Source organism: Erinaceus europaeus, chromosome 20 (genome assembly GCF_950295315.1).
Source record: "Erinaceus europaeus chromosome 20, mEriEur2.1, whole genome shotgun sequence".
In the NCBI taxonomy this organism is placed as follows: domain Eukaryota; kingdom Metazoa; phylum Chordata; class Mammalia; order Eulipotyphla; family Erinaceidae; genus Erinaceus; species Erinaceus europaeus.
Window position 1 is genome coordinate 8,386,791 of NC_080181.1, and position 27,506 is coordinate 8,414,296.

At 38.1% G+C, this 27,506-nt stretch overlaps 1 protein-coding gene across 1 annotated transcript in view; it reads right to left on the reverse strand.

Moving 5' to 3' along the window:
- The window catches only part of GUCY1A2 (guanylate cyclase 1 soluble subunit alpha 2), a 204,435-nt gene that overhangs the window by 117,681 nt on the left and 59,248 nt on the right, over nt 1-27,506 (reverse strand). The window contains exon 4 of the mRNA XM_007520679.3: nt 20,007-20,725. Coding sequence (XP_007520741.2) covers nt 20,007-20,725 — 719 coding nt within the window. The remainder of the gene's footprint in view (nt 1-20,006; nt 20,726-27,506) is intronic.

The window sequence follows — 27,506 nt, forward strand, 5'->3', positions numbered from 1 at the left end:
TGCAAGTCTAAGGTGAAACTCTTTACCACAGTTAGTATGGGAGGTACATATTATAAATATATGATGAAAAACTTGTTAAAACATTTACAACAGGACCATGTAAGGTATTTTTTATGAAATTTCCCTGATTTCCCCCCATTTCCCTCCCAATCTTGGTGGAACATTAAAACAAAAAACTAGAGTTTACTGCTCTAGTCATAATGTCATAAAGGCAGTGAAAGGTATCAAGTATAAGGTCAATGGTCAAACCCTCTTTTTTAGTTATGTGCAGTGAAATGTAATTATGTGACACAAGGGAAAAGTTAGGAATAGGACATACAAGTCACCTATTTTTAAATCTTGTTTATGGATTTCTCATCATTATTTCCCTGTTGACTGAACCCAATTTCCCATATCCTAAAATGCTCCAAGACCAGAATTTGCAACATAATTTCTGCTCCTATTGGACCTGACTAGAAAAATCCCTCAGATGTTTCCACACTTCCAGCCAACTAGAACATTCTAAGATGTCCTTGCATACCCCTAATATTCCCAGGAATATATGCCAGAAATGTAATCTTGAGAAAAATAGTGATTCAAATTAGGTGCCAGAAATGATTAAAAGACTAAAACAATTCTGGTTAAAGTAAAAAGCAACAACAACAAAACTGTCTCTAACAAAATGCTTTAGTATTTCATCACTCTTCCTTAACCAATCTGATTATGTCTTTTTCTTATTAAAGTCCATTCCCATTTCTCTACAAATAGTCAATTATTTATTCACTTTGATGGGCCAAACTAATTGCACTTCAAATTTCTTGTATGTCAAATGGATATGATCACCTTACGCATCTAGTGAACAATTAGATTGTCTATGAAACATTTGGTCCCAGGTTTTTCACACAGTCAGTACAAAATACATTGCAACTCAACGAACAATAAAACCCAATAAGCCCCTCACATTTTAGTACAATGTATTGGATGTTTCCACCATGGACTAGATCTTTCCTTTCACCAGGGTGGGAGCTCACTAACTCATCACTGTCTACTTAGTATTGAACACAACATAGTGACTGGTGCAAAGTAGATTCTCAAGACTTAGTGAATGTATTATAGAATTTCATTAAGTAGCATCTTACCATCAGGTGCACATCAACTCAGAAAACTTGATTATAAGTTTAAAAAGATAACTCTTTTTAAATTGTAATAATTTCATTTAACTTATTTATTTTGCTACCAATGTTATCACTGGGGCTCAGTGCCTGCAGATAAATCCACCATTCCCAGCATCTATTTTTCTCCTCTTCCTTTCATTTGATAGAACAGAGAGGAATTGAGAGGGTAGAGAAAGATAGAGAAAAAAAGAGAGACACCTAACATTGTTTTATCACTGGAGAAGTTTCCTGGTCCAGTGGCTCAACCAGGATCCCTGTGCACCTAACTGGGTGTACCACTGCCAAGTCCTAGAAGAACATAAATTCTTAATACTCTTAGTTATTTTTTTGCATAAGCTGCTCTCCTCATTAAAAATTATTCTGAGACAGAAAGATCCAATTTCTTGTACCATGTTATACAGTAAATCATTTCTTTCATTTACCTCTCTGTTGCTTCAACTATAAAGTGGAATAACAAATACCAGATCACTTTAATAGGTCAAAGGAAAAGAATCTGAGCTGAGATTTCTTAACGCAGTTGGTTTTATATGTCCCCTCGCAACAAAACTTAACTCCATCTCAACTCGGGCAGCGATGATTTTACAATTCTATATCTGTTTTGACAACCTCATTCTCAATATGCCCATTGTGTCAATTGGGGGGGGGGGGGACCAGTGATTATAGTCACTGGGTTTAAGTCCCCAGTCACCAGGAAAAGGGGAAACTTCAAAAGCAGGGGAACATGCTAAGATGTCTCTCTCTCTCTCTCTCTCTCTCTGGTCAATCACCTTGTTTGGGAAAACATAAGGTAGAGCTTGTACTGGGTGTGACATATTACACCAAAGCAAAGGACTCTGGAGACAGAAGGAAAGGAACAGGATGAAGGAACACTGGGATCTTGTTGAACCTCCTAGACATATTCAAGGGGAGATGAGAGGTTGTGCCTTATGTGTTAAAGACTATACCATAAACCATATAATAAAATTAAAAATAAATAAGTAAATAATTTTAAATTAAAAACAATAAAAGAAAATTCTGTCATTTTCTGTGTGTACAGAGTAGAAAGACCAATGTGCTGTCTTTTGATCATCGAATGAGTCCCAATTCATTCACCTGAAAATGGTAAATAAAAATTTTTCCCAATTCCAAAAAAAAAAAAACTTAACTTGTTTATCAACTACAGAAAACCCCCTTTGTGCCAGGAACTTTACACGTTGAAAACAAAATAAAATATAGCTGGAAAATTACTAGATGGCCTTAACAAGCTCACAATTTAGTGAGAAATAGATGCAAAAACTATATAAAATACTGGCAGTGGTAAGACGGCCGGCTAAGAACTGGAGATTTGCCCTATTAATGTGTGAAGTTTCAATATTTGTATAAAATAAGTGTTCAATAAATTATCTTAAGCTGAATCAAGACTGAATATATGTACCAGTGGAAAAGAAGATGAAAAGTAAAGATGCCTAGGATAAATTTTGGAATATCCAATTTATAATAGAACCATGTTGGAAAATTACAAGACTGAATTACCTGTGCTACTTATGTTATGAGTTGCCTAGGTTACATTAGGATTGAAACTGAGCTAGTAGTCCTAAGTAGGAACCCATTCACAGGAAATTACTTCATTAGGGTCTTGTTTCTAATTTTTTTTAATATTTATTTATTTCCCCTTTTGTTGCCCTTGGTTTTTTTATTGTTGTCATAGTTATTATTGTTGTTATTGATATTATCATTGTTAGATAGGACAGAGAGAAATGGAGAGAGGAGGGGAAGACAGTGAGGGAGAGAGAAAGACAGACACCTGCAGACCTGCTTCATCGCCTGTGAAGCGACTTCCCTGCAGGTGGGGAGCCAGGGGGCTCGAATCTCTTATTCTTGTCTTTTCATTTTATGCCAGGGAGGTTGCAATAACAATTAGAGCTATATTGTGTAAGCTATCAAATTATTTTATTAATAGTGATAGTCTAAATGTGACCACTGATTAATAAACAGATTTTATCTAATAATAATGTCTCACAGTTAAATAGTACTTTAGAAAATGCTATTATACTTCTTATACTTTGACCTTATAATAAAACTAAATGAATTTACAGAGTTATTTCCTAAATATGCTTATATAAAGTATGCTACACACTGGTCAGATGTAGGGTTGGGATCATGAGTAAAGCCTTCCATGTCTGACACCAAAGGGGGTAACCAAGGCACCAGTGCTGGGTCAAGAATGCCACTGGCCCACCTGGACCCTAGGACTTCCTTCAGCGCCCAGAGCCACACCCCTTTAAGCACAACACTGTCAAGCTGGCCCTACAAACAGGTTCAATACAATATTGTAAAAACTTTGTAAGATATAAATTTAAAAAATGACAAAAAAAAAAAAAAACTTTGGAAGAAACATGATAAAAAACACCTTGGGAGCTGCATTTTATTTTTTTTAATTTCAACAGATACTGAAATGAGGATGGTAAAAACATATTGAGACTCTTAAATAAAAATGGGAAGGAATGATAAATGAAAACTTGAAAAACAAAATTTAAGGCAATATATACAGTACTGAAATTTCCTATAGCTTTTATAACTATGAATAAGAGATTTAAATCTTTTTAATTTTTCAGAAATAGCACACATAACTATCCTCATAACATACCACACACGCACACACACTTGTCAACAGTACCGTCTGTCATCAGAGGATGACACATAGAATAATACAGAAAGATTTCCTGAATGTAACATTTATAAAGGTGTCATATCAGAGTGTCATAAGCTCAGGTCAGCATTTAGTCAACAGAGAATTATACACCTTCACTTAACCAGCTGATCTCTACACAAATTATTTCACAAATTGATCTTGGGTTCTGTAAGTACCTTCAGCAGTGCCTCTAACAGTCTATTTTCAATGTAAGCTCAAAAAACAATTGCTGCTTGGTATTCTAATATATACTAATATTTTATCTGAGGTCACATATTAATATTTTATCTGAGGCCACATATTATAAAAAAGACACTGGAAGCAATCATTTTGGGTTCAGGTACTGCCCTTGGCAAAGACAAGCTATATAATCTTGGGAAGGTGATGTTTATTCTTCAGTTTCCTTGTCTGTACAGTGGGCCTTGGGAACAGGGGTGTATCTCAGTGGTACAATGCATTCTTTCATTTCTGAGGTGCGGGGTTTGACTCACAGCAGGCAGGAACAATGTTGTTTTCCATAAAAAACAGCAATGCTTATTTATGGTGCTCACTACTATTTTTTTCCAAATTTATTTATTTATTTAGGATCAAGACAGAAGTTGAAAGGGAAGGGGGAGACAGAGAGGAAGAAATAGACAGCTTCAGTAGTGCATCACAGCTCATGAAGCTTTCCCACTGCAGGTGGGGCCCAGAGGCTTGAACCTGGGTCCCTCGGCACTATAATGTGCTCACTTAACCCAGTGTGCCACTGCCTGAGCCCATGTGCACATTGTTTTTAGTGGAAGACAAGATATTTTCTTATACAATGCCCATAGAAAGAGAACTGAATAAACAAATTATGGGATATATATGGAATGCTACTCTGCAGTCAGAAAAGATAATAGTGTGCCCTTGGGAATAAAATAAATGGTACTTCAGGTGATTATGCTAAGTGAAATAAGAGAGAGAAGACAACTGCTGGGTGGTTTCACTCATGTGTGGAATCTACAGCACTGTAACACGTGAACTAAAAAAAAAAGAAAGAAAGAAAAAGCCAGAAGTAGGGCAGCGGGTGAAGGGCACATGGTGTGAAGCGCAAGGACCAGCTCAAGGATCCTGGTTTGAGCCCCGGCTCCCCACCTGCAAGGGGGTTGCCCCAGCGATAACCATGGAGGCAAAAAAAAAAAAAAAGCCAGAAGTAAACAAACTGACTCTAACAGTTTGTAAGAACTATGGGGTTTCTGTTGGAAGTGTGGGGGGCACAGCACTTTGGTACTTGGGCGAGGTATGGGGCTAGACCCTGTGACCTTGCAATCCTGTAACTCACTATTAATCACAAATAATAAATAACAATGAGGAGGAACTAGGAGGAATGTCAAAATCACAAAATAGCAACAAAAAAAAATTTGTAGTCTGTCAATATAAACATTTTCCTAAAGTCTATTAAAATCCAGAGAAAGTTCTTAAAGATGTCTAGCCATATTTTTCTTTGCATCTATAATAGTATATTGAGATTTTGACTAGAAACTGGAAGTCACTAATTTTAAGGAAATTTGTGTTAATTTTCAACTTCAATTACATTTGGCAATCCTTTCCAGTAACTTCCACCCAAATGATATTAACCTTTTTACAGCCATGCCATCAGTGGCACAGATCTGAGCTCATGCTCCTCTCTCAGCTCCTTGTCAATGGCCTGAAAGCTGTTTTAAACTATCATTGGTTTACAGAAAGTAAATAGTGTCAGGGACTCTGAGTATCACTTTAAGTCAAATGAGAATAGAGTTTTTATTAGTTCTAGTGGGAAAATTAATGGAATAATTAGATAATGGCTTTTACTGTAGTTTTTATAACTATCAACATTTTATATCAATTCTTTTCTACATAATACATGTCTTTAAATAACTTGGTGATTAATCTGATAAGCAATTGTTAAACAAGACTTTAGGGGGGGTCAGCTGGTGGCATACCTAGTTGAGCACATACATTATCATGCAGAGGACGTGAGTTCAAGCCCCCAGTCCATGCCTGCAAAGGGGAAGTTTCCTGAGTGTTGAGGCACTGCTGCAGATAGCTTCCTTTCTCTTTCCCTAAATCCCGCTTTCCTCCCAATAACTCTTGGTTTCTAAGATAAATGATAAATAAAATATATGTTAAACAACTAAGATTTTATTGTCTTTACAGAACTGTATCCATTTCAGGAGTAAAAGGTTCACACCCCAGCCGGGTGATGGTACACCTGGTTGACTGCACTTTATAGTGCACAAGGACCTGGGTTCAAGTCCACAGTTCCCATCTACAGGGGGAAAGCTTTGCAAGTGGTAAAGCAGTGTTGCAGGGGTCTCTCTGTCTCTCCCTCTCTACCACCTCGTTCCCTCTTGATTTCTGGCTGTCTAGCCAATAAAGATAATTAAAAAACAAAAGAAGAAGAAGAAGAGTTTTCCTCCTTTGGGAATCATGACATTTGGTTCAGCTTGTAAAGAACATTTCAAACCAGACCCACACAATCATGTTCCCCTTGGTATTATCAGATTAAGGGGAACAAATCTGTAGTACAAACACACTATATTTAGACTTTAGAATTAGTTTCAAACATTTTAATTAAATCATGTTAAATAGTTACATGATAGTGGAGAGAGGCGGCCTTACAAACTGAATACTGTCAGCACTCAGATGCTTACACTGTAAGCAGCAGTTCTATCCTAAGAACTGTTTGGGGGAAAGCTAGAGATCAAACTCTACAGAAGGTTTCCAAGATGACACTCCTTCAGAAAATAAAACAGTTTACAGTGTCTAATGATCCCTAACAAAAACATAAAACTGGAGTTCTTTTTTCTCACATAGGAACAAAGTTATTCCTTCTCATCTATAACTTATGAGTCTGGATTCATGGTTAAAAAGTCATACTTTCAGGGGAAAAAAGTTTCAGTAATGCATGACAATGAGTAAGTTCTAGAGATCTGTTGTCCAACACTGTGCCTATGGCTACACCAAGATTATATTGCACACTTTAAAATCTGTTAAAGGCCAGATTCCATGTGAAATGTTCTTACCACAGTTAAATAAAACTTGAACTACTGGGCCAGAGAGAGAGAGAGTTGACTGGGTAGGACACCTGCCCAGTTACACATATAACACACATCCTCTAGTCCTGGCAAATCAGAGAATAACCCTGAGGCATCAGAGAATAACCCTGTACTATGGCCTCTCTAGCTCAGTAGCTCAATGTTTTATTTGACAATCAACTTTTAAAACTTTTTCTGAATGAAAAAGCACCCTAGCAGGGTGAAATCACAAACTCATGAGGGCCTGACTGAAGAAAAAAGTATATGCTTCATGAACGTAAAGTCTCAAATACATAGCCTGTAAAAATCAAAAGATTTAGAGAACCAGAAAACAGAACCTGCAAGTAGAATAATTTCTTTGTATACACTGCTTGGGAATTAGTAAGGACTTTCACTTCTATAAGTGAAAGTCACTTCTTTTCACCACTATAAGCCAGAGCTGAGTCGTTCTTTGGTTAAAAAATAAAAATAAAAATAATAAAAAAGACATACAGACGGCCAACAGGCACATGAAAAACATGCTATTAACTCTGATAATCAGAAACATGAAAATTAACTTTGTTTTTGAGTTAATATAAAATATGAACACTACATGTAAAATAACATATTCCGCAGAAAAGACAAACTTGTGTACAATAAATCCCTTCAACTACAGAGCAGAGTGAAATGGACATTAGCCTAATGAAAACAGCTGTAAATATTCTCAGAAAGATTTTAAGAGTAGCAAATCTTATAATCTACCTGGAAGGTGCATTAGCATAGTACAGAATCCTTGTAATATAAAATGTGTGAATTTCCTTCTCTTAATTATTACAATTACAGATCAACTACACTTATTAATACAACCATAACAGCACTTAAATTGGAAACTACGGAATTGCAAGGTACTACACCTCGTAGTATAAATATTCTATGTACATAGAAAATTCCCCTTACATCTCAGGTGGAAGGACAGAGAGAAATTTCTCAAGCTGCTGTTGCAAATTCAATAGAGAGCATACACTCATAATTCTGAAACCTAGCAATTGAAATCTCAACTCCTTGATTCTCGGTCATTTTAAAGAGCCATTCATAATCATAGCATTCTAATCATAGCCAACACCAAAGCTAAATCTGTCATTCAAAAAGTTTGAGAATTTACTTTATACCTCTACGTGTATCCTGCAATAAGAATAGGTTTTGATCTCACCGTGCACAGTAGTCAATTCAAAATAAATAAACAGTTTGAATGTAAGAGCAGAAATCATAAAAATCCATAGAGGAAACAGCCACATGAACATCAACAGAGCTAGAGATGGTCTTCAGAGACTTAAGTCAATAGCCAAAAATAAAATGAGCCAATGCGATTACATCAAACTGTAAACCTTCTGCACAGCAAACGAAACCAGCAGCAAAACAAAGTGGAATTCTACTGAACAGGCAAAGCTATTTGCACACCATAGCTAGGACAGAGTTAGGAGGAGGAGGAGGGGAGAAGGAAGAGGAAGAGAAGGAGGAGAAACAGCAAACACCACCATCAAAAATCTGGGAGAAGATTTGAACAGATACTTCATGAAAGAAGACATACAGAGGGCAGGGGTAGACAGCATTATGGTTATGCAAACAGACTCTGGTGGCTGAGGCTCCATAGTCTCAGATTCAATTCCCTGCACCACTATAAGCCAGAGCTGAGTAGTGCTCTGGTTTAAAAAAAAAAAAAAAGACATACAGATGGCCAACAGGCACATGAAAAGCATGCTTATTAACTCATAATCAGAAACATGAACATCAAAACAGGAAGATACTGTGAGATTGTCCTGTATCACATCAAAGACAGAAGCAAGGGATGGGAAGGGTCTGGAGAAAGGGGAACTCTTTTACACAGTCGCTGGGGTACAAACTCCTGCAATCCCTATGAAAAATGGTATAGAGATCCTCAAAATATCAAAAATAGACATGCCATATGGTCTAGCAATTTCTCTTCGAGGTACCTATCCAAAAATAAAAAAACACTTATCTAAAAAGGTAGCACTATACACAATAGTTGGAAGCAACTGAAATGTACAATAGCAAAGGAATAAAAAAAAAGGAAGTTACAGTCTATAGATGCTCTAAGAAGGTATCTTGACAACATGGATGGAACTGGAAATGAATATGCTAATGGAATAATCCAGAAAAAGAAAGATAAATACTCAGTCAATTTCACTTATATGTAGAAAGAAGCCAAAGGGGGGTTGAGGACACTGAGCTCAACCATGGAGGAAGATGGCACTTTGATTATGTCAGGTGTACTCACAGATATTTGGCCAAAGATGTGATACTGTAGCCCCCAAGACAACAGCTGCCTTATAAAACATTTTCCTTTTTTTTTTTATTTAAGAAAGGATTAATGAACAAAAACATAAGGTAGGAGGGGTACAACTCCACACAATTCCCACCACCCAATCCCCATAACCCACCACCTCCCATGATAGCTTTCTCATTCTCTAGCCCTCTGGGCGCATGGACCCAGGGTCGTTGAGGGTTGCAGAAGGTAGAAGGTCTGGCTTCTGTAATTGCTTAAAAAATAAATAAATAAATAAATAAATAAATAAATAAATAAATAAAAATAAAACATTTTCCAAATGAAAATTACAGACTACACAACACACACACACACACACAATGGCTCCTTTGAACCGTCAGGAAAAATACAATTTTGTTTTTAAGACAATTCTGTCTTAAACTTTGGTCATCATATGATTCAAATATAATACTTGGGTTCTCTTCAGAAATATAAAATATAATAAACTATTCATTTCTTCACAAATAAAGAAATGCTATGAAATATGGCCAGGCACTCTACATTTTCAAGTAAGACTGAAACAGATCACTCTAATAAGTAATAATAGTCTTTAACCACCAATATACTAGAAATATTAAAGCCGACTATGTTTTCTAATTAAAGAAATCTGAGGGAGGCCAGGCACTGGTACACCTGGTTGAGCCCACACAATACAGTGCACAGGGATCCAGGTTCAAGCCCCTAGACCCTACCTTCAGGAGGAAAGATTCATAAGCAGTGAAGCAGGGCTGTCGATGTCTCTATGCCTCCCCCTTCCTTCTCAATTTCTGTCTTTACCCAAAATAAATAAATAAATAAATAAATTTTAAGTCAGAGTAAAGTCTGTTAAAAACATATCCTAATGGATTTCTTTCTATTTCAGGGGTTTGAAAGTTTAATTTCATAGATGCTAAAAGTATAAAGAAATCACTTTCTTTTAAAGTACTTCTCTAAGCACAAAATTCTTTAGAGGTAGATTTTACGACATTTAATGGTGTATAAAAGATCACAGAAATCAAGATTTTATTACAATTTCAAAAACAGAAGTTCTTCCTGATCCTGGCACCAAAATCTAGGCAGCCTTTCAAAGGTTCAGTAATATAAGGGTTTTACTCAAGGATATGATATAATAAATTTTAGAGAAGCATAAGGTGACACAAATATGTCTCCACCAAAAATTCAGTCTTTTTTCATATTAAAAAATCCACTATGAAAATAAAATGATACGTAAGTATCCCCCCAAAATAGTGTCTATATTATGGCTGCTATTTTGTTTCCTGAAAGAATATAAGAATGTGATATTATTTACCTTTGGGGTGTTCTCTCTAGGAACAGACAGTACAGGATCTCTAAGATGATGCTAAATATCTTCTTGAAAGCCCAACTAAAATGCAACTCACAACATCAAGAGACAATTCACCTCTACTTGTGGGGTCAATTCCTCTTGATTAAAAGGAAATCTAGGGACACCAAGCCTAGTTCCTTATAAATCTACTCTTGTCCTGGTTTTCCTTTCTAAAACAAAACAGAATGCACAAAAATCCTACTATTTTATTCAAACATTTGAAGCCAGTTTCCATGAATTTTTTTTCCCTTGGGTATTTCTATGCAATATACTAAAAAAAAAAAAAAAAAAAAAACATGTGTGGGATACCAGAAGATCTGTTCTTAGGTCCATATCCAATACTAAATATCTTATCACATCTTAGGCGCAGTTTCAAACATCTTAAATGAAAATACATACATGCATATGCTTTAAAATATAAGGTCAAGTTAAGAATGAATAATACAATCTAGAGAACTGAAACGCCAGCAAAATAAAATAGAAAAAACAACAACTATGGTGGTTGTCGTTGGGAGAGTGGGGGCACAGAATTTTGTGGGGGGTGCAGTGTGGAACTATATCCTATGAGCTTCTAATCATATCACTAGTACCACTATTAATCACAAAACAGGAGATAAAAGTATTATGTATTTCAGAACATCACAGTTATTTGTACAGTGAAAATGGGAATGGGAGAGGGCAAGAGAGGCCATGAGAAGTCATGAGACTGGCAAGAAAACCAGGTTTTAAAAAGTTAAGTTGCTTAACATTATTCACTGAATGACAGAAATAAGAGTCTGAAGCTGAGAAATTTTGCTCCAGAACTACCAAATTAAACACATACTCCCCCTCTCCCTCTAGGCTAAAAAAATATATATTAATATTGGTAGAACCTTTGACTAGACATTTAACCAACATATCAAAGCACAAATACAATTAGTATCATTAGTTATTAGAGGAGCATAAGTGAAAACATACTACCTTCCACCTACTCTAGCAAAACTATGATCAAAGAAGCAAGTATCCTGTGTTGATAAGAAGGTAAAGAAGAAAAAAAAAAAACCCTTATCCACTGCTGGTCAAAGTGTCATAACAGCACAAAGCCTCTCTGTTAAATACTTCAACAATTTCTTTAAAAAGTTAAATGGAAGACAGAAACAACTCCTGGCAAGGTTATCAGAAAATTCTAGCCTTATATACTGCTATGGAATGGAGAACAGCTTGAAGATTTTTTTTTTTTGAAACACTAGAACTAGATCTAGTCTATTATGACCTAGCAATTTCTCTCCTGGAGAGTTATTGAAAGGAAGTAAAACACCTATTCAAACAGATATATACACCTATGTTCACAGCATCACAATTTGTATTAGCCCAAATAGACAACAGATGAGTGGTTGAGATATAGATAGATATACCCAGTTTTATGGACTACACACACACACACACACACACACACACACACACTACTCAAGTGTTAATAATGATGAAACTGTTTCCTTTACCTCATATTGGATTGATCTTAAATACATCATGTTTAATGAGAAACCAAAGAGAGATGAACAAATACCAAATTATCTCATTCATAGGAAGAAATTAAGAAAAAAACGACAGTAAGGGAAAAACAAAGAGAAACTTGGATTGGATGTGGTGTATTGTACCAAAGCAAAGGACTTAAGAAGGGGGGGGGGGTGGTTTGAGGAAGAACAGCCCCAACGAAGGAAAGCACTGAAGCTGCTAAGGTTTAGTGTTTTGCAGACATCTATTATAGGGAGATGAAAAATTATACCTATGTGCCCACAGTTATACTGTAAAACCCCCACTATTCTTTTGATAAAGAAATGATATTCATGTGACAAATATCTTGTGAGTCACTAATCTCCTAATGAACAAATAAATAAAAGCAGTTTATGGTCAGAGAGCAATTCTAGAGAAATTAAGACACAAAAAAAATATAACAAAAGATCTCATTTGTCATTGCAAGAGAAATGGAACTCCAGATAATTCTGAATGGACTATATTAATATTACAGAATGAGTGCATCTAGAGCAGATCCTAAAGGTCAATTTTATTATTTAATATTTGGAATTTTCAAATATTATGACATGAACAGAGAATAAATATTCATATTTTCAAGATTAAATTTCTACTGAAGTCAAGTAATAAAAGTCTCAATAGCCTGATAAAACTTGTCTTTCAATTGTTGCACTATGCACTATGGAATGGCAAAATTAACTACTATGTTTAAATATTTCTATTACTATTTCAGAAAAAGATAGACCCGTGTCTAGAAAAGGTAAATGAGCATTTTAGAAACTGTTTAACCACAGAAACTCAGAGGTTAATTCTTCCTTCATTCTTTGAAAATTATTTCCCAGCATTTGTTTAGCAGCATCTAATTAATAAGACAAGTGTGAGGCTATTTCTGGGGACTTGAAAAAAATTGTTTTTCTGCTTTCCACAGTTCCAATCCTGAGAACACAAGAGAAGATGAACAGCCATGCTACTATGTGCTAGGGAGGATGTATTTCCAGTGCTGAACTACATCCACGATGTTATTAAAGTTCTTTGATGCATTACTACTAAAAAAAAAATGTCAAAGGAATTGATATTATTTCTTTTTTCTTAAAATCCACTGCTGGTTCAGGCTGCACCTAAGCTAACCTAAATTTTACATGGATTAGTCCATTTAATCCCTACAAATGACTTTCTGAGGTAGGCAGCCTACACTATGAGGAAATTATCTGAATTTAGCTTTGATAACAAAATGAACTCTTAATGGTTAAAAACGTGATTTCCCTGTTTCTTTCTGAAAGCACAACTGATTCACTCAATCATGGAGATGACAGAAAGTTTCATGATCACATGATTTAATGTAAAGTTATAAATGTTAAGGCTCATTTATAAATGTTAGGCTAGGTGTCTTAATGAATTAATCTGAGGCTCAGATTATAGATATTTTTGAAAGTCAGCCATCAGAGACACCACTCTCCCTGTGTGCTGTCACTGCCCCTACACATCATGACCTTAGGATGCAACAAACGGAGTTGCACAGCACTACCCTAATTCCCAGCAACAGCCCTAGTGATGAACAAGGTCTCTCCCACCAAAGATGCTTTGGGAACTAATGTCAGAGGTGTTGATGACTAAATCTGAACCCTAAACTATACATTAGATAGCAACATTTTTTCTCCTCAAACTCCGTACAATATCACAAAACCTACAGTTTCCAAACTCACAAAACAGTAATTTTTTTAAAAGACTATTAAGGAGAGATGAAAAAGTGAGAACCAGAACAACACTTTTGCACATGTGATGTTAGGGACTGAACTTGGGACCTCACAGTTGAGAATCCAACAAGTATCTACTATGGCACCTCCTGAGGCAATATTTTAACTACCTGAAAGATATGCAAAAAAATCATTATGAATTCCTAATCCATTTGTAAATCCCAATGCTGAACCTGCTAGGTTTTTTTCAACATTTAATACTTGAAATGTAATAAGGAAGATGATTTAAAAAAGAAGTTATGGCCCCACACCTATGGACATCTAATCTTTGACAAAGGGGCCCAGACTATTACATGGGGAAAGCAGAGTCTCTTCAACAAATGGTGTTGGAAACAATGGATTGAAACATGCAGAAGAATGAAGCTGAATCACTGTATTTCACCAAATACAAAAGTAAATTCCAAGTGGATCAAGGACTTGGATGTTAGATCAGAAACTATCAGATACTTAGAGGAAAATATTGGAAGAACTTTTTTCCACATAAATTTTAAAGACATTTTCAATAAAACGAATCCAATTACAAGGAAGACTAAGGCAAGTATAAACCTATGGGACTACATCAAATTAAAAAGCTTCTTCACAGCAAAAGAAACCACTACCCAAATCAAGAGACCCCAAAAATGGGGGGAGGAATTGGACAGAATATTCACCACAGAAGAGATCCAAAAGGCCAAGAAACACATGAAAAAATGCTCCAAGTCTCTGATTGTCAGAGAAATGCAAATCAAGACAACAATGAGATATCACTTCACTCCTGTGAGAATGTCACACATCAGAAAAGGTAACAGCAGCAAATGCTGGAGAGGATGTGGGGTCAAAGGAACCCTCCTGCACTGCTGGTGGGAATGTCAATTGGTCCAACCTCTGTGGAGAACAGTCTGGAGAACTCTCAGAAGGCTAAAAATGGACCTACCCTATGACCCTGCAATTCCCCTCCTGGGGATATATCCTAAGGAACCCAACATATCCATCCAAAAAGATCTGTGTACACATATGTTCTTGGCAGCACAATTTGTAATAGCCAAAACCTGGAAGCAACCCAGGTGTCCAACAACAGATGAGTGGCTGACCAAGTTGTGGTATATATACACAATGGAATACTACTCAGCTGTAAAAAATGGTGACTTCACCGTTTTCAGCCGATCTTGGATGGACCTTGAAAAAATCATGTTGAGTGAAATAAGTCAGAAACAGAAGGATGAATATGGGATGATCTCACTCTCAGGCCGAAGTTGAAAAACAAGATTAGAAAAGAAAACACAAGTCGAACCTGAAATGGAATTGGAGTATTACACCAAAGTAAAAGACTCTGGGGTGGGTGGGTGGGTGGATGGGGAGAATACAGGTCCATGAAAAATGATGAATTAAATAGTGGGGTTTGTATTGCTAAATGGGAATCTGGGGAATGTTATGCATGTAAAAAAAAAAAAAAAAAAGAAGTAGAAACGCAAAGCAGAAATTGACTGAGTTTGGAGTATGGCACCAAAGTAAGAAAGCAGAAGTATACTAGAGTTTGCAGTGAGTACCTCCCTAATACTACCTTTCCACTTTTCCAAGCTTTGGGTCCATGATTGCACAACAATTTGTTTGGCTTTGTATGTTAACTCTCTTTTCAGTCACCAGGTTCCAGGTGTCATCAGGATGCCGGCCAGACTTCCCTGGATTGAAGACACCACCAATGTGTCCTGGAACTCAGCTTCCCCAGAGACCCATCCTACTAGGGAAAGAGAGAGGCAGACTGGGAGTATGGACCGACCAGTCAACGCCCATGTTCAGCGAGGAAGCAATTACAGAAGCCAGACCTTCTACCTTCTGCATCCCACAATGACCCTGGGTCCATGCTCCCAGAGGGATAGAGAATGGGAAAGCTATCGGGGGAGGGGGTGGGATATGGAGATTGGGCGGTGGGAATTGTATGGAGTTGTACCCCTCCTACCCTATGGTTTTGTTAATTAATCCTTTCTTATAAAAAAAAAAAAAAAAGAAGTTATGGGGCTAAGGGAGTAGGGGGGTTCAGTATCAAGGTAGAGGGACCTTCACGTGGAGCACTGCTGTGGTGTCTCTTTTTCCCTATCCCTATCTCTTTTTCTTTATATACAATTTTTTGATTTATAAAATGGAAACACTAACAAGACCAAAGGATAAGAGGAGTATAATTCCACACAATTTCCACCACCAGAACTCCATATTCCACTCCTCCCCTAATAGCTTTCCTATTCATATATATATATGTGTGTGTGTGTGTGTGTGTGTGTGTGTGTGTGTATGTATATATATGTATAGATATAGATATAGATAGATATATAGGAATATATATATATAACACTGACAAGACCATAGGGTAAGAGGGGTACAGTTCCCACCACCAGAACTCCATATCCCATCCCCTCCCCTGATAGCTTTCCTATTCATTATCCCTCTGGGAGTATGGACCCAGGGTCATTGTGGGGTGCAGAAGGTGGAAGGTCTGCCTTCTATAATTGCTTCCCCACTGAACATGGGCATTGACTGGTCCGTACTCCCAACCTGTCTCTCTTTTTCCCTAGTGGGGCAGGGCTCTGGGGAAGCAGGCTCCCTATCTCTTAATCTCTCTCTCAAAAAAAAAAAATCCACTGGGAGCAGTGGAATCATGTAACACCCAAGTCCCTTCGATAATCTTGGTGGCAAAAAACAGAGTTGAATTTAACGATAGATGAAAACACAGGAATACTACATGGGGGAATATAAGATACAGAAAAGTATGTGAAACATGGAAAACACTCAGAGAAGATGTGGAGGGAATCAAGGTGAACCAGAACTTGATCAAACCTCCTGGAAGAGGCTCCTTCTCACCCTAAAACTACTGAGCTGAAACCTACCATCATCTGTTACATCTAATGTCCCTGAGCAACTGTCCTTGTTCCTGGTATCCAAGACTTCCAGCTTTATAACAGCCTTATTATTCATTATTTCACCATCAAGCTGTAAATTCTTTAGAACAAGGAAGAGGCTTTCTCTTCCATTAGCATCTCAGCAATTGCTCCTGAGCATGTTGTGTCTCTAGTTAAGGTAACCACTGATGGGTAGCATCAAATGACAAACATTTTCAGGGTGATCAGAAACATCATAGATCATTCTTTCAATGACATCTTGGCTAACTCTTGACTATTTTATTATTAAGCATATAGACTAAGTAGTTATACGTTGTTGGGCTTTGGGAAGAAATGAAAATATTTTAAGTAGTACTTTCTTATCAAAGCCACCTAAAAACTACACCCTCAGACCACAGAGAGCTATTCACTAACAGGAATAATGAATATGGGGAAATAAGTAGCAAGGTCAGAATTATCAGCAGAACCTACAGAGTCGGGAGAAACATTTCACCAGGTAGGTGACTGCATGCCAGGCTCATGAGCCAGATCTGAGCCCTTGAGCCATATGGGAAGTGTGCTATGGCAACACGGAAAGCTTTGGTGCCACAGGCCGCACTCCCAATCTATTTATCCCTGTCTGGATGAGTGAACCAATTGGCCATGAGTGCTAAAGCTGCATATGGTTCCAGTTCCACCCTCCCCACTTTATACCCCCCCAAAAGGAAGGAAGAACTATTTTAACTAGAGTCTACAAATGTGGATTTTCATCAATTAATAATTCAAAGCCCATATTAATTTAATTAAGACTTCATAACTAATGTTAGCTTCAATCTAGGCCAAATGTCACCATCAGAAAGGCCCAGAATGGCAAACCCAGATGAATGAACAGAAATGGAAGTGTAAGAATGGGAGGGTTCCTATTCTCATTCTAACTAAAATATCTGCCTGTTGCTTTATTTTTAACCTGCCACTGACAAGTTTAAATTATAATTGCATCTTCTCAATGAGCACAGGTCTTTATTATTGGAATTGGCAGGCGGGCCTTGACATTTGAGTCATCATTTCATTATGTCTATTTCTTATCCTGGTATACAAATTAAATAGAAATACAGCCAGATGAACTATATGAGAGGAAACCTGAAGTGTTAAATTTAAATCACAATGATTTCTCTTAAATATTCAAAATAATATAAACCAATGAACACTAGAAAGAATATAACTGAATTCAAGAACATTTTCAAGAATGCTAAATTCATTACTTCAAACTCTCCTAACCAATAGTGTACTTTTCTAAAACAGAACTAGTGACGTTAATATTCTCTAAGTTAGAAAGAATAATCTGTTTTAAACAACTGCGAATATGGACTAAGACATGTATTTAACACTTATTCCATTCTAAAAAGTTACAAAAAATAAAGGCAGTATACACACACACAAACACACACACACACACACACACGGGGAAGGGAATGTGTGAGCGGTGGTAGGCTTAAGAATCTAGTGTGAATCACTGAACAAATAATAAAAGCATTACTGAGTGATTCTAAGAAACCCGATCCGCTCATACTGAACAAATGTACCTAAGTCCCTCTTCATCAAACATTTCATTTAAAAAATCCCCAATGGATTTCAAATTTAGAAGTCATTCAATTGTAAGAATTAATCTGTATAAAATTCTCAAAACTTTTTCTTTCTCTGCTTTTAGGAGATTATTCCCACACTTATTCAACTTTTACTGCAGACACTCCATTTTTTATGTGGACCACTCACTCATAGAGTTTTTGTTTCTGCCAGTCTACCTTCAAGTCAATGCAACCTGTTTACTTCCAGATGCAGAAAGCTTCCCTAAAATGTTTAGGAACAAGTTAATGCCTAAAAGAACTTGATGCAAAATATGGAGAAGCAGCTCTACTGGAAATGATGTACACTCAAGCATCTTTTCCAAAGATAACATTTTTGCCTCTAGCCACTAAACATATATGACCAAAAATAGTCACGATTTGTTTTTTCTGCATTTTCAATGTTAATGTTGACCTTTCCCCCCACTTTTTTTAATCCTAAGGAACCAAGATTTCATACCAAGAATAAAATCACCATGGCCACCTTTTAAATCAAAGTTAGAAAAAGAGAAAAGACACCACAACACATGGTGCTGGGGTCTGAACCTGGGTGGTCATGCTGGTAAGATCTGTGTCCTAGTCAGTGAATTAGTTATCTGTCATACCTGAATGTAGAGTCTTTTGAAAAAACATATTTTACCTAAAAAGATTGTTTAAACTCAGCTTTTAAGATATGTTTTTGATGTCCACTCATGATAAATTCATCATTTATAAACCAAAATTTGCCAAGAGAAAATGGAAGAAATTCACATTGAGAATAGCAAGTTTTCAATCTTTTTCACTGAGTGCATATGTTCTCAGAAATGAGCCTCTAGTTCCATATGAGAATTTAAGTAGAAAAGAAATCTCTTCTTAGCTACTTAGTTTCTAACATTTAGGGAATATATTACTCTGCACACAATCACAAAAACATGCTGCAAATCAGATGATCCTAGCTAGATAATACAAATACTATAAAATCTGAACAGATGTTCCCCGGTCATGAAATTTAGAACAGAATACATTCAAAATGCATTTAGCTTTTTAACCTTCATTTATTTACATATTTTACTTTTCTGCTTCCAGGGTTATCACTGGGGCTCGGTGCCTACACTATGAATCCACTGCTCTTGGAAGCCATTTTCTCCATTTTGTTGCCCTTGTTATTGCTGTTGCTATTGCTATTGTTGCTATTGCTGTTGTTGTTGGATAAGACAGAGATAAATCCAAAAAGGGGAAGAGAAAGACAGACACTTGCAGACTTGCTTCTCTGCCTGTGAAGCCACCACCGAGAAGGTGGGGAGCTAGGGGATGAAACCGGGATCCTTATGTGGGATCCTTATGCGTATACCATGTGCACTTAACCTGCTGCGCTACAACCCGACCCCCTAACCTGCATTTATTTAAGAATAAGGCTGGCAAACTCCACAGTGTTGAAACCAGTCTTAACATTTTTCTTAGAGTTTGACTTCTAATAGTGGATATGTTCATAGGTTTATATTCATAAGATTGTACTGAGACCTATCATTTTTGTCATTACTATAGCTAGTATTAATGTTGTCTTCTTTATATGCTGAAATAAGTTAATGGAAGAGGCAGACACTACACAAAATGGCTCAGAATAGGGCCAAATCTTTTTGCATACATCCAGGAAGCAGTAATTTTCTAAATAGCACATTAAACTCTCTTGCCTAAATAATTACAAGTACAGCCAGCATGCAATTTGCTAAAATAACTGTGCACTTCTCTCACCCATCTCAAGTTCATGGACACTTACCTTGTCTTTATTTTCAGTGCCAGATGCCTCAGGCTTGGTCCTAATTACAAATGGGGTGGACAGTCGCAGCAGGACTCGTTCAAAGGTGGCATTAACCTTTGGAGAAACAATCTCGAAGCAGTCCTCAAACCTGAGCGCTTTGTGAGTGTCACATCGGAGCTGCTTCCTCAGCCCTTCCCCCAGCTGCAGCACAGACATGCTGGGGTCAAACATCAGGTGGAAAGGGAAGGCTCTGCAGAAGGTGCTGATGCTTATTCGGAGGTCGGCAGGAACTTGGGAGGTCCCCTGGGAAAGGTTCTTTGTGTTGTTTGTGTTGTCACACTCTTTGATAAGGAAAGTGAGACAGTTACAATTGCCTGGACCTGAAGCTTCAGAGCACAGTTTCTCATTGGCCACCTGTTCCACTTGCACATCCAGTCGATAGATTTTCTTTCCTGCAGCCTTGATCATCCCCAGCATCGCAAACCCCACAATATGGTGAGGGTGGAAGTAGTGGAGCAGAAGAGTACCTTCTGGGAGCTCTTTGCATAGGAATGATGGTGACTCCACAGTGACCTGTTTGCCGAAAGAAGTTCTAATGTGCTCCAATAAAGCATCAAAGCCATTAAAGAAGTCCTGCAATGTGCCGCCTACAGCTCGAAGAACTCTCTCATTCTCATCAAAGCATATGTTAAAGAACTCCTCACCAAATCTCTCTTGAATTTCCTCAAACTTCAAACCTGGAGGTAAATGGGAAGCAAATGTAAGAGAAATATAGTACCAACAAATAAACTGATAGCTTTTAAAAACTATTATCAATCAGGTGGCTAGTGAGTGAATCCTGCATTTTCCAAATAGGCTCATGATGAGCATGAAATGTGTTTTACATAGGCTGGCTTTCTCTCTTTCTTTCCCTCTTTTTTCTTTCTTTCTTTTCCTCTCTCTCTTTTGCCTCCAGGGTTATCTCTGGGGCTTGGTGCCTGCACTACAAATCCACTGCTCCTGGAGGCTTTTTTATCCCTGTTTTTATTGGATAGGACAGAGAGGAATTGGGAGGGGGGATAGATAGGGAGAAAGACAGACACCTGCAGCAACCCCCTAGAGGTGGGGAGCTCTAACCGGGATCCTTTTACAGGTCCTTGCACTCCACACTGTATGTGCTTAACCCAGTATGCCACCTCCTGACCCCCATAGGCTTTACTTCCTATAGCAGTTTTAGAGTCACAGCAAAACTGATCAGAATACAAAGCTATTTTTCATAGACTCTGTTCTTTTACACACGCACACACACGCGCACACATACCTCCCCACTTCACAGCCCACACTGAGCATGAGTACATTATTATAATCCATGAGCCCACAGTGACACATCTTTACCACCCAGTCTACATTGTCCACGAAGGGTGTACATCCAGACAGAAGACCTAGTGGGGATTGTATTGTTATATGGAAAACTGGGAAATGAATGTTATGCATGTACAAACTATTGTACTTACTGTCGAATGTAAAACATGAATTCCCCAATTAAAAAAGAGGTGTACATCCAGAGATCTTGGCAAACGTGTGAGAGTGTGTCCAGCATTACACTGTCATACAGAGCAGCTTCACTGTCCTCAAACTCCCGCATCACATTGTTTTCACACTCATATGTCCCTCCCACCCCACACCCACAGCATGATCTTCTCAAATGCTGCCAGTCTAGTTACTCACTTTACTTTTCAATGTGTTATAATTATCACAAATATATTTTTCTGAAGTGATTTCTCTCATTGTTAAAGAATCATTATAGGCTAGGGAGATAGCAGAATGTTTCTGCAAAGCACTTTCGTGCCTGAAGATCTGAGCTCCAGATTCAAGCCCCAGCACCACCATAAGCCAGAGCTGAACAGTGATATAGCCTCCCTCTCTATCTCTATCATTAAAATAAAGTATTTTTAAATCATTGTAGAGCTGCCTGTATAGCATAGCAACCTAATATTATCATTTCATCTAAATTCATTTATTAAGTGAAAAATATCAAAAAGGGAACCTTGAATGGGGGTGGGGGGGAAGGTATCAGGTTATCTACTGCAAAAGAAAACTTAAGTCAGTAAACACAGAATAACTCATTGCAGAGAAACACAATGAATTTAAAAATGGCATAACTATGAAATAGCTTACAAAAGTACAGGAAACAAAAATGGGACAAGAATGCGACCAAACGGAATGAAAGAGTTGTGTTCATCACTTCCAGAAGTTGTGGCAAAATAATTTCTACCTTAAAGGAATGAAACAAACACACATAAATTTAAGTGATATAATTCGATAAGCCCCTGAGGAAGACCTGAGAATAAATATAGGGGCAATTTGTGGTGCACAGAAGAACTGAAACAAGTGTGAAGTTTTGATCTGTGTACTAGAGAAAGTTCCTATATAAAATGACTCAATTTTTTTCTCCTTTTGACGCTGGGATAAAAGGTAGGCATGCCATTCACAAAGTTCTTGCCTAATATACTCCATCTTATGAAAAGGTCCTGAAACTCAGCTAACCCTATAGAAAATATGAAAGAAGTCATACTGCCCACTATTCCCTTAGTAGGTGTGACATGTAGGTTGTCTGGCTTGTTTACTGTTCCCACCTTGAATATCCCCCCCAAGGGTTCTCTCCATCAAACAGTAAGGGGACAGATACCAGCCAACAACATTTTTATGCAGTGTTTGGGTCTCATACGTAAGCTCTATCACTGAACCACTTTATTAAAGTAGGTTTTGTTGCTGTAGTTGCTTTACTGAATGACTGAGGGAGAGAAAGGAAGACAGGAGACATGGGGAGGGGGAAAGAGGGGGGAGAGGGGCACTCCAGAGCACTAACCTACCATCTTGGAGTTCTACATATTTTGTTTATTGCTCCCCTGTACTGTCTAGGATCCAATCTAACATCTCATGCATAAAAGAAAGGTATCCCTAGGGCTGGGGAGACAGCAGATTGATTATGCAAAAAGCCTTTCATGCCAGAGGCCCTGAGGTTCCAGGTTCAATCCCTAGCACCACCATAAACCAGAGCTGAGCAGGTTTCTTGTCTATGTGTTTTCTCTCTGTATATCTCTCATTAAGAAATGAAATATAAAAAAGAAAGACCTCCCTTACCAATGAGCCACCATCCAAGCTAACAACCATAGTTTGTACAGAAATTCAAAGCACATCAAAGATTTCTGAGATCTTACTAGAAAGTTTAGTTACGGGGTAAGTTTAACAAAGTTCATCAAAGTGGACAGTCTAAGTGAAAACAGGTAATTTTAATAAGGAAGCCTTTCACATGAATTTGTTTTATAGCTGTGATGTTCAAGATAAGTAGAGAAAGTAACCTATTAAGATAAAATATCACCACCCACCTGCCACTAGCACTCTGCAAGATTAACTATTCCGTGTACATTGCACACGATGTAATAATGCCAGCCTCATCTGTAAATAGCATTTTTCTGGCAGGTTCTCTTAGACAATATTCACAGGGATTTGGCTCTTGCTCAAACTGATGCAAGTTTGATGCTCAAACTGGAACTGCTTTTATTATTATTAAAACAGAATGTAATAGGTCAGCCAATGGCACACTTGGTAGAGCACAAACCATAACATGTGCAAGGGCCCTGGTTCAAGCAAGTACCCACACCAGACCTGCAGAGGGGATGTTTCAAAAGTGGTGACGCAGTGCTGCAAATATGTCTCCACCTCTCTCCCCATCTCTCCCACCCCTCAGTCTCTCTCTGTCCTGTCAAATAAAAAATAACACATAAACCATCATGTACTATTGGTCCTTATCTTACTCAGCCTTACTTCAGTTTTCCCTTTCACTTGGCCCTTTTGATTATCTTTCCCTCCGCATTCTATCTTCTTTCTTGGCTTATAAAACTGTGCCCTCCTGCTTTGATTACTAAAAATTACTTTACTAAAATATCTTCATATGTCAAGTCCATACTTCACCATTAAAGTGTATCTTTAAAAAATAATTCTGGGGGGGTCAGGCGGTGGCACAGTGGGTTAAGCGCATGTGGCGCAAAGCGCAGGGACCGGCGTAAGGATCCTGGTTCGAGCCCCCGGCTCCCCACCTGCAGGGGAGTCACTTCACAGGCAGTGAAGCAGGTCTGCAGGTGTCTGTCTTTCTCTCCCATTCTCTGTCTTCCCCTCCTCTCTCCATTTCTCTCTGTCCTATCCAACAACGAATTGCGTCAACAAGGGCAATAATAATAGCCACAACGAAGCTACAACAAGGGCAACAAAAGGGGGAAGAAAAAAATGGCCTCCAGGAGCGGTGGATTCATGGTGCAGGCACCGAGCCCAGCAATAACCCTGGAAGAGGAAAAAAAATTTTTTTTAAATAATAATAATTCTGGGAGTCGGGCTGTAGAGCAGAGGGTTAAGCGCACGTGGCACTAAGGACAAGGACCAGCGTAAGGATCCCAGTTCAAGCCCGTTTCCCCACCTGCAGGGGAGTTGCTTCACAAACAGTCAGGTCTGCAGGTGTCTATCTTTTTCTCCCCCTCTGTCTTCCCCTCCTCTCTCCATTTCTCTCTGTCCTATCCAACAATGACAACAACAATAATAACTACAACAATAAAACAAGGGCAACAAAAGGAAATAAATATATAAAAAAATAATTCTGACACATACAAACTAAATGTCAGTGTTGTAATTATATTTAAATTGTCAAATTCTTACTTAACTTATAATAATTCCTAATAGGCTGAGTGTATTTACTGGCCTATAAAAACCACATGTCAAAAAAAAAAAAAAACAACTCCACATCACTAAAAATATTCCAAGATACTTATTGTACCTTAGAGAGTTTATCTTACAATAATTCAGGATCCTCATTGTACATCGAAGAGAAAAAAAGAATTTCCTAACTTACATTTTGATTATTTTACCAGAAGATAAGTAGATATAAATATAGCAATCTTGTGTTCTACATCCAGTGTCATAATCTCAACAAATCACACAGAAAACAAGCAAATTCACTATAGCTAACAAAGGCAAAACTTTGTGAAAACAACATTGTACCAACTTCTATTTCTTTCTACTTTAAGAAGCCTGCCTGTACTTTCAGGCACAGTGATTGTTAATTCTGAAAACATGGTGTTCAAGTCTACCAGAGTACTAAAGTAACTGTGTCAACTAAGAAAAATTGCATGGTCTGGAAAGTTATACTTATGTATCATATGTAAACTTCTTTATGAGCTATAATGACTAGCTAAATATTTCAATTGTTAAACTGTTCAAGACAATTCTAAAAATTCTTAAGAGTTTGGAAAAAAAAAAAACTAGGGATTGTTTACTTCAACTTCACGAATATGCTATGATGTAATAAACAATAAAGTTTTAGAGATACATTACAAAGACCACTATTTTGGCCTTAATTTCAGCACAATGTTGTCTGCCATGCAACTTTTTAATGAGCACATAAAAGGATTAAGCAGTGAATAAGCAAGTGCAACCATATGTCTACACAGAGCATGTGTTCTCTCCCGTGTATATGGCACACGTGTGTGTGTGTGTGTGTGTGTGTGTGTGTGTGTGTGTGTGTGTGTGTGTGTGTGTAGCTTACCCAGTGTTGCTTTTTATACCTCCAATCCTCACTTTTAACATGGGCACAGGAAGGTTGTGCCAAATGACAGTACTAAGTGTAGATGGTGCTACTCAGTAAATTCTTACTATTATAGATGAGAACTAAGAAATGGATCGACGGGGACAGCACAAGTGTGATCAGACACCCTGTGACTGTTGTCAGGCTGCGCACCTACCAGGTGGTGACGGGCTCCTCCTAGGCCCAACCTCCTTCTCAGCACCCTAGCATATCCATGTTTCCCTCCCTTTGCCAGCCAACAGCAGCAGGACACAGATTCAAAGAATGCACAGACCCGAACTAATCTGTGCCCACATCTGACCCACACTTCTAAAATGCAAGCTATTGCATTGTTCACATGGAGCAGTGGTCCCCAGGCTTTGTATCTCCATCATTTCTCATACCTGCAGTGAAGGCTAAGAAAGCCAGGATGGGAGTCACTGTGCAAATGCATAGATTCTGCCTTCACCTGCTGCTACCAGTGCTACTCAAAGTGGGCCCCACAAGCCAGAAGGAGAACAGAATTTGAATCCTCAGAGGGCTTACTCAGAGCTGTTAACCAATGCTAATAGTTATTTAAAGTTATTTAACTGTTATGCCTTTTATAATCACAAGGATCCCAGTTTGAGGCCCCAGCTCCCAACCTACAGGGGGGTCGTTTCACAAGCAGTGAAGCAGGTCTGCAGGTGTCTATCCTTCTCTTCCTCTCTCTGTATGTCCCTCCTCTCTCAATTTCTCTGTTTTATACAACAACAACAGCAAAACAATAACAATAGCAACAACAACAATGGGAAAAGATGGCTGCCAGGAGCAGCGGATTCATAGTGCAGGCAGTGAGTCCCAGCAATAATCCTGCAGGGAAAAAAAAAACCTACACTATAAACCAACCTCCCTGTTGGTATGCTTCTAATTCTGCTTCTAAAACCCCTTCTGTTTCATTTGATTTAATCCCCCCTGCTTAACACTGTATTCTATTTACATAACCACTGTTAACTAAGCACCGCCCTCCCTCCAGGGCATTGGTGGTTCAGTTGTAGAATTCTCCCCTGCTCCACTCCCTCTCCTTGTCACACCCTGATTTTCACCAGTCACTTTTCTCTCCACCCTCTCTATGTCACATCCTGTTTACACCCTACTTGGCGGTATATATAAGGACAGGTTTGTGAGTTTTCAGTTAGTTTAGTTTAGCTTAGATGACTTAGATCGTGCTGCGTTCTACATGAATAGAGATACTGCGTACAGCTCAACCATGAGTCCTGGGTCGTCTGTCTCCGCCCCACGAAGTTTGTCCGGCACCTCCCAAGTTTTTTTTTCCGAATTTCCTATTAAATTAATTAATAAATATTTTAATGAGGGTTTAAAATATGTGCTTCATTAACAAAAAAACATCAGGTTTTAAGAATGAAGTGTGTGTGTGTGTGTGTGTGTGTGTGTGTGTGTGTGTTTTGTTGTTGTTGTTCCATATACTATTTCATCTCCCGTGGATGCTGGGAGTGCTTGTAGCTCAACTCAGTCTTGCTCTGGGAACTGTGCTCAGTGCAAGAAGAGTTGAGACCTAGGGTCTGCCCCTCCCTTGTCAGCCTGACTCTAAGGTGGTCAACCCGGGAGGTAGAGTTCATTACACAAAGGCAATACTTTCCACTTCCTTGAGGTACATGCATACAGCAGTTCAATCTGTCCCTCTGTCCCATCTACTTTCATCACAACCTCCCAGGTAAATTGCTTGGTATAAATAAGCTACAACACATGCTACCTTAAAATAAGAAAGAGAGAAAGAAAGAAAGAAAGAAAGAAAGAAAGAAAGAAAGAAAGAAAGAAAGGGGGGCCAGGTGGTGGCGCACCTGGTTGAGCGCATGTATTACAATGCGCAAGGACCTGGGTTCGAGCCCCTGTCCCCACCTGCAGAGGGAAAGCTTCATGAGGGG